General features: G+C 39.6%; 1 protein-coding gene across 1 annotated transcript; it reads right to left on the bottom strand.

Annotated features, from left to right (window-relative positions):
* Positions 1–2,235: 2,235 nt before the first annotated feature.
* LOC110096519 (NADPH-dependent aldehyde reductase-like protein, chloroplastic) lies at positions 2,236–3,239 on the bottom strand. The gene has a single exon (XM_020822523.2). The coding sequence runs from the start codon at positions 3,170–3,172 to the stop codon at positions 2,399–2,401; it is 774 nt and encodes a 257-aa protein (XP_020678182.1). The 5' UTR covers positions 3,173–3,239; the 3' UTR covers positions 2,236–2,398.
* Positions 3,240–8,555: the final 5,316 nt, after the last annotated feature.

The raw sequence follows: 8,555 nt of genomic DNA, 5'->3' as shown, positions 1-8,555 counted from the left end.
AGCATACAAAATTAACTAACCTAAGCGTGCAAGGATATTAAACCTATTTAATGGATATCTAGAATTTAAAAACTCATTTCAATATAAATAATTAGAAAAATATGAAATAAATTACCCAATGTTCCTAATATTCCCTAGATTAATATAAAAAATATCCTTAAATAGCTAATATATATGCTGGTAATGGTTAATAATTTTGCAAATTTCAATACTTATTAAATATAGCTAATGATTTCCAAAATTCTTGTGAAGTGCTCTAGAGACTTAGAGATTTATGGCCTAAATTTCATGAGAATTGGATATTATTTGTTTCATTTAAGCAATTTTCAATGTTTAGGATTATTTAAATTAAATTGTAAATGACCTAAATATTTTAAACTTCATATATGCCGGTTAACAGGAAGGATACCTGCTTGGAACAATCTGACTGGTTGGATGGGTTTGCTTCATTGCTTGAAGATGTTCGTGATGACCCTAAGGATGATTTTTATGCATTGTATGTGTTGAATGTTGGATCCGTTAATGATGCATTCTCACGTGGGAGTTCCAAACGTGGTAGACGATAATTCAAAAGAAATTAATATGGTGTACTGTTCAATTTGGAGGTGGTTGGCTTCGGTTTTGTCCTTGGGTGCTTTCTTGGTTCTGCGATTTATTGGGTTAGTGGCTTTATTGCGGGTGTTGATTCCTCGATACTTTTGAACAATGATGAGAATGCTTCCTGCATTCCCCCTGCTTGGCTAGACTTGCTGGCAACTTTAGTGGGTATTTTATTTCTTTGTTCGGTGGTCTTTCTTTAGCTTGCTGTCGGATACAGTTCATTTATTGTTTGCTTATGTTTTCCTTTTGGCTTGTTACCTCCAATGGATGGTCCTTGTCTAGTGGCTGCGTAGTTGCAGGATGCTGCAATTCCTGAGTCTGATTGGCATTATCGCCTCTCTATAGTATTGTAATTGATTATGTTTGTTTTGAATCCTTGTTGTAATATCTTTTTATTGAATGCAATGAGGTTTCGTCCCCTAAAAAAAATGGAAAAATATTAAGAAAATGAACTCCAAACCCAAAATTTTTAAAAATCAATGGATTGATATAAATTAAATCTAAAGTTTATTGCTCACTACATTTAAAGAAATCCCTATTGTACTTAATTTTAAAATTATTATAGAAATATAATTATTCTCCAAAAATCTCCAAAATTGGTTGGATTTGTGCATAGGTTCTCTATAATTTTTCCACAAAATTATATGACCTTGAAAGTCCTTTAGGACAAATCATTATTAGTAAAACATTGGAGTTTCATTGATCTGATAAGGGCCAAACATAAACCGACCTTAGATCGTTTGACCAAATAGGCCACCTTGGTCTTCATTGAAGTCTAATTTGTTGACAAAGGACTTTACATGAGCCTAAGATCGGCTTAGGTAGCATAGGTTCAAACATTTTAGGCCCATAAGCTTTCACCTAAGGCCCAAATGCTCAGATATGGTATTCCTTATCTTAAGTCCATAAGACTTGGGACTAGGCCTAGTACAAATCACCATGGGTTTCTAAATCTTAGCATAAATTTAAGGTCTTGGCCCAATGGCCTTACGCTTACTTGGTTGATCCAAAACGTGCAAGTTACCTATCTTAGGTTCATTTATTTAGCCCAAACAAGTGAATCCAATGCTTAGATTAGGACTGCGGTGTAAGTGAGTTGGTTTGCGTTCGACTTATTTATGGGCACGCGAGCAAAGCTTATTGAGCTCGAGCTGGATGAGGCTCAGCTCGCGAGCTCACGAGCCGACTCAATTTACTAATAATATTTTTTAAATAATTTTTTTTATGTATTAAATTTGAACAGGTTAATCTTGCCTAAAAATTAACACTAAATGTTTCAATCCTGATTCCTTCCTAATCCCGCTTGAATTCGTGGCGGATAGCATTAGAGGCGCTCTCGTGTCTCAAGGCGGTCGCGTCTACTCATGCTGCGTGCACATGGCCCATTTCAGTATCATGAGTTGAGCTCGGTATTTGACTTGCGAGTCGAGCTCAAACACCCCCTGACTTAAGCTCAACTCGACATTTTTACACCCCTAGCTTAGGTTCAATTCAAATTACAACTTTATTTGGGGCGACTTTTTTAGTGATTTTCAAAATAATTTTTTAATACAAAAATTTTTTGAACTAATATTTTATTAAACTAAAAACAGCCTTAAAAACAGTAAATAATTTGTTCCAAACTAAGCCTACAAATAACAAACACAACATTAAAGATTTCATCACCATTTTTTATTTTTCTACAAGTTGGGTTAACCAGCATTTTCCAAGATAAAGCCGAACAATATATATATTATACTACTTATCGTGATAAACCGACAGATATACTCACCCCCATCTTCCTCATCGCTTCGCATACTCAGACCATTCCACCGTTGACTCTGATGACTTGCCCATTAACCCACTCCCCTACATCCGAGCAAAGAAACCCTACCACCGGTCCAATATCCTCCGTCGCACCAAGCCTCCCCATCGGATTCATCTCCGCCGACCTCTTCACTTCCTCCTCCGTCTTCCCAGCAAAGAACATCTCCGTCGCCACAGGCCCCGGGGCCACACAGTTCGCCGTAACCTTCGTCCCCTTCAGCTCCTTTGCCAAAATCTTCACCATCGCTTCTACCGCCGCCTTCGACGCCGTGTACGCCCCATACCCCGGCCGATTGATCGCCACCAGCGACGTCGAAAGCGCAACTATCCTTCCGCCTCCGCCCCGCACGACTCGATTGGCGGCTTCCTGAAGCACGATGAAGGCCCCGCGGGCATTGACGGACATGATTGAGTCGAAATCAGCGATCGGAATAGAGGAGATGGGGTGGTAGTTGGGGTCGAGGATTCCGGCAGAGTGGACGACGATGTGTGGGGGAGAGTTGAAGGCTTGTTCGGCCAGATCGAATACGGATCGGACAGCGGCCGGATCGGACACGTCGGCGCGGAGGGGGATGGCGCGGGGGGTGGCGGATGAGGAGGAGGAGGAATTGATTTCGGCGGCGAGGCGGTCGGCTTCGGCGGAGCTGGATGAGAAGACGAGGCCGACGGAGGCGCCGAGAGATGCGAGGTGGAGGGCGATGGCGCGGCCTATGCCGCGGGTGGCGCCGGTCACGATGGCTACGCGGCCGTTCAATGGGAGAGACATGGCTGCTTTGCTGCAGCCTTGAGGTTTTGGATGCGTAATGGAAAGGATTGGTTTGGATTACTTTATAGGAAGAAGACCCCATACTTTATAGATTTGCATATTATTTTTTTATATTTGCGAATATCACATCATATTTAATTTTTTTTTTACATATATGCCAATTAAAACAAATTCAAACAGTCAGCAAATACATAAAATTTAAATTAAAATACCTTAATTGATAGCCAAAATTTTCAACTAACATGCATATATTTGACTATTTGGTCCACAAGTTCCAGTAATGATGAAATTAAGAGTGATTTTTTAATTTTTATTTGAAAATTTGACTAAGCTCAGGTTAGACTCGAGTCCAAACTTGGCTTAATCCGAATCGGTTCGGGCTCGAGTCGGCGCGACGGATCAAATTGCATGAAATTAAATTTAAAACCAATACTAATTTAAATTAAATCGAGCTCGACGCAATCAAAATAAAATAATCGAGTCTAATCGAACATAGTCGAGTCAAATTCGGCTCGAGTCGAGTCGATTCGAGCTCGAATCGGGCTCGACGGAGTTCGATTAAATCAACCGCAAGCGCTCAAGGATATACGAACTAAAACGAGGTCAACAGAGATATATAAAGTTTAATGTCTTAGCATTATACGAAAATCTGGCACACAATTAGATAAGAGAGAGGGTCTAGCATTAAAGAGACCCCAAGATTTTTACGTGAAACACCCCCCCCCCCTTGAAAAAGGGAGAAAAATTATGAGGCCTAGCCTAGTTTGAATGAATCAACTAGTATTGCAGTTGGTTACAAATGAGGCCCTCCTTTGGAGGAAGGCCTTAACTTGATATACATCTTATAGAGTACATTACACGATGAGAATACAAAGAGTCACTATTGACGTGTTCGTTTGGTCGGAAGGACCGTAGTCGATGCGCGATGTATGTAGGAAGGACCGTAGTCGATGGGCGACGTATGTCTGAAGGACTGTAGTCGGCGGGAGACGGAGGTCAGAAGGACCATTTTCTAAAGACGAATGTCAGAAAGACTGTAGTCGGTGGGCAACGTAAGTTAGAATGACCGTAGTCGGCGGGTGATGGAGGTCGGAAGGACTGTTATTGGTGGGCGACATAAGTCAGAAGGACCATATTCGACAGACAACGGAGGTTGGAAGGACTGTAGTCGGTGTGTGACATAAGCCAGAAGGACCACAGTCGACGGGCGAAGGAGGTTGGAAGGACTGTAGTCGGTGGGCGACATAAGTCAGAAGGAGTGGAGTCGGTTGAAAGAGCGTAGTCGACGGGCAACGGAGGTCAGAATGATCGCTGTCGGTGGGTGACATAAGTCAGAATGACCATAGTCAGCAGGCGATGGAGGTCGGAAGGATGGCGTCAGGTAGAAGTCCAATAATGGATAGAAATCTAACATCATATAGATGTCCGGCGAAAGTCCGACAACCGATAGAAGTTTGGCGTCGGGTAGAAACTCGGTGACGAGCAAAGATCCGGTATCGGGTAGAAGTCCGACGTCAGTTGGTAGCCAAGGAGAACTCCGGGGTTAGATGGTATTCAGGCAGAACTCCGGCATCACTTTGGAGTTCGGGTAAACTCTGGCATCACTTGAAGGTCAAGCGGAATTCCGACGTCACTTGGAGGTCAGACAAAACTTTGGCGTCACTTGGAGTTCGGGTGGAATTCCGGCGTCACTTGGAGTTCAGGTGGAACTTCAGTATCACTTAAAGGTCGGACAAAACTCCGGCGTAACTTAGAGTTCGGGGTAAACTCCAGTGTCACTTAGAGGTCGGACGGAATTCTGGCATCACTGTGAAAGTCGAACAGAATTCCGACGTCCTGTGGAAGTCAAACAGAATTCTAGCGTCCCGTGGAAGTCGGGTAGAATTCCGGCGGTGGTCGATGAGGAGTTTCTTCCCTGCTATCCTTCTCCTCTTCTCTTCTCCTCTTCTTACTTGGGTCCCATCTCAAGAGAAATGAGGGGTCTATTTATAGATTTATGGAGTGGCATGGCCTGTAAATAGGTGAGAGATCAGGGGCAAAACTGGAGTGGTTTGAATGGACGGCCGATATTGAATCTCTTAATCGTGGACTATTCGTTAGACATTTGAAGGTCTTAATGATGTCAGAATTCAGTAATCTTGGGCTTGTTGGATTTGTTTCGTCGAGCTGCTCAAATCAACTATAAGCACGTTATGTTTGAAAACTGTTTGGTAACTCAAATTGTGGTTTGAACTTTCCAATAGTGCTTTGGGTCCTTGATTTGGACTCATTTGGGCTCGGATTGAGTTGAATAAATGTTGTTTAGTTTGTATTTTTGAGACGATCAATTCGACTGTAAGTTTGCTGAAATCAGAGTTCAGATGATCCCAGATTTAATTTTTGAAGTTTCCAACTTAATTTTTGCCTCGAGATTTGTGCCCTATCAAGATAATTTTTTGATGATATATCAAGTATAGTCATGCCATAGAAGTGCATGCAAAAAAGCTATAAAGTTAGAATGCGTGCACACGTGAGAGACACTCATGGAACGGGAAAATCATAACATCTTTCATACCTATCACCCGTCAAATCAGTGGCGGAGCCAAAAATTTTATTTAGGGGGGGCCTAAATTAAAATAGTTATGTTTGTCGTCTAATATGAAAAGTTAAAATACATTAAAATAGTTCCGTTTGCGACTTTTTTTTTTTAAAACACCACTTTCTTTGAGCTACATTTGTCATACCATGCATTTTATTAACTGCACTAGCATCTAATGAATCTCAATTCTCTACAACCAAAGCCTTCTAAAAGAGCCAAAAAGTGAGCATAGACAGAAACCTCAATCTCTGTTAATTGTGGAAGTTGAAAATGTTGTTATGGAATAATACATTAGTAAATAACCTAGAAAATTTAAACCACGAAGTTTCATCTTTCTCACTCGCACTACCTTGCGCATCCCCTGCACTGTTGGCATCAGCTTGAGACCCTAATCCCCTGAAAGGCCATGGCAGCGATATCCTAAACCTCTGCTCCATCGGGTTTGACCGTTGCCCATTGGCATTCTGCTCCTCAGATCCCGCAGGTGTCCCACTGTTGGATTTTTTCAAACCAAACGATGCGTTGTTTGAGTTTAGTTTATTTTATTTTCATTACTAGACAGTTTTAAAAACAGTTTTATTTTTTTTTTTGTGTTTGCCTGTATTAGTATCCCAAAGAAAAAAAATTGTGTACGCTCTCTCTGTTTTGTTCTCCGTAAAAGACAGAAGTTTTTTTTTTTTGCTCTGTTTTTTTTTTCTTCTTCTTCTGCCCGTGAACAAGAAAGTTTTTTGTTTCGTTGATCCGTGTGATATCCAGTGAACAGAAAATTTTATTTGTTCTATTTTATTTTGCTTCCATCACCCACTTGAACCGCCAGAACCCGCAATCTCCATCTCCACAGTCGACGTTGGCGCTTCGTTCCTATCACTCTTTCGCTGCTCATAGTCCTGATCATCCGTTCGGAGCTCGTACCGGAAAATTGGACAAGAGTTGGAGTTCCAAGCCATGGCAAAATGCAGTCCTTGTGGAATACATGCGTGCAAGGAAGGTGCTTGGCCACTTCCGCCGTCTCAAAAGACTCTTTGCAAACGGCACACTGCGACTCATCTGAATTTTTTTAGGGGGGGCACGTGCCCACTCTGGCCCCCCTGGCTCCGCCTCTGCGTCAAATCATAATGTTTCAAAGGTTGTGACACAAAATAAAACATGCAATTAATAAGCAATTATGTTATGTACAAGATCTATCAATGATCATAGGACTGAGCGAAGAAAAAGAGTTAATGCTAATTATCTCACTAAACAAAATTGATATTAATAGATTACTTGAATTAAAAAAAAAAAAACAATTCATGCTTATCCAAAAATTTATCTTTAAGAAATGGAAAAAATATAGAAACATATTATATAAGAATATATTGCAATAATAACAAAAAAATCATTTAGTTTAAGAGATAATAGATTACAATAATAATAAAAGAAGTTAACAATCATACGTGTCTTGAAGAAATGAACTACATATATCATAAAAAGTAGTATATTTAGTTTAAGAGAATCAAAAAAAGGAATGCTACTCTAAGGATATTTTAGTAAATCAATCAGAATTATTAACTATTTTACTCAATTCTTAAACATATCATTTCTTTTAAGACCCATAAAGTTAATGCATTTTTTAACCCATTTTATATTATTTTATATAAGAGTGATGTTATTGATATACAAGAATTGCTAGATTTGATTTATCATTCAAAATTCATAAAGTACATATTATCTATTTATATCTATTATTTATCATATGGCTCAGCAACACAAATCAATAGAGTCACGATAAGCCTAAAAAAATTCTGGCTCCGCCACTAATTGAGGCACATAATAATGTCATTTTGTTAAGATTATTTCATTTAATAAGAGTGTTGGGTAATCATATATTTCTTAGGAAAATTTAAATATAACTTATTTTTAAACATGTTCATTCAAATAAATGCATTAGAAAAGCTCACCTATTATGATGCCTAATATGTGTCGTATTTATCCACAATTTCTATCAAAATAAGGTAAAAGAGTCATTATTTTTTTTCCCTTGTCTTTGCTAAGGTTTCCTATATCCCTCCTCCTGGAAGTTCTTGTCGCCTCTGTTCGCAGGGAAGTCTCCTTATTTTCTTCTGGTTTTTTTCATTTCTTTCTTGGTTCGTCCACATCCGGCCTATAGTGGCCAGAATGATTGTGAACCATCTGGCTGATCCGGGTTTCTTGGGTGGATAGTTCAAATCTTGCTCGTTTGTTGATGCTCTCATTGGTATCTCCTTAAATGCTAGGTTTCCTAACTTAAAATCCTCTACATTTCGGGGTTTGCACTCTCTTTGGATCTTGGATGAGGAGGTCCTTGCTATTTAGAAGTTCTTCAACAACCTCAAGTTGATTGGAGATTTTTCAATGACTATTTTGAATACATCTCATGTTCTGGTTAAATTGGTAAATAACCTAGACTATATTTGAATTTTTTTGTATAGATGCTACTTTGTGACAATTGCTACATGAAATTAACTAATTGGTCCCCTCTTTTTGACATTGGCGTGGAATCTATTGTTATCCCTATCTGGATTTCCTTTCCCAACTTGCGGCTTCATTTTTCCCCCTCATATCCAGTATGGATTAGGTTCCATGTTCGAAAAACTGCTTCAAGTAGATAGTGCGATGTCTGTCGGTTCCAGTCCTTCTATGGCACGAATTCTAGTTGAGCATCACATTACTAAAAATTATCCTGACAGATTCTGGCTAGGTCCTGAGAATTTTGGTTATATTCAACATATTGAGATGGAAAATTTTCCTCCCTTTTGTGTTAATTGCAAATCTAGAAATAGGGCACTT

This window comes from Dendrobium catenatum, unplaced genomic scaffold (assembly GCF_001605985.2).
Source record: "Dendrobium catenatum unplaced genomic scaffold, ASM160598v2 fragScaff_scaffold_716, whole genome shotgun sequence".
NCBI classification, from domain to species: Eukaryota; Viridiplantae; Streptophyta; class Magnoliopsida; order Asparagales; family Orchidaceae; genus Dendrobium; species Dendrobium catenatum.
The sequence above is the reverse complement of the archived record's forward strand: the minus strand, read 5'-3'. Positions and strand labels throughout refer to the sequence as shown.

Bases quoted from the DNA above. Each gene is read 5' to 3' on its own strand.
- LOC110096519 (XM_020822523.2), bottom strand. From the start codon at position 3,172: ATGTCTCTCCCATTGAACGGCCGCGTAGCCATCGTGACCGGCGCCACC.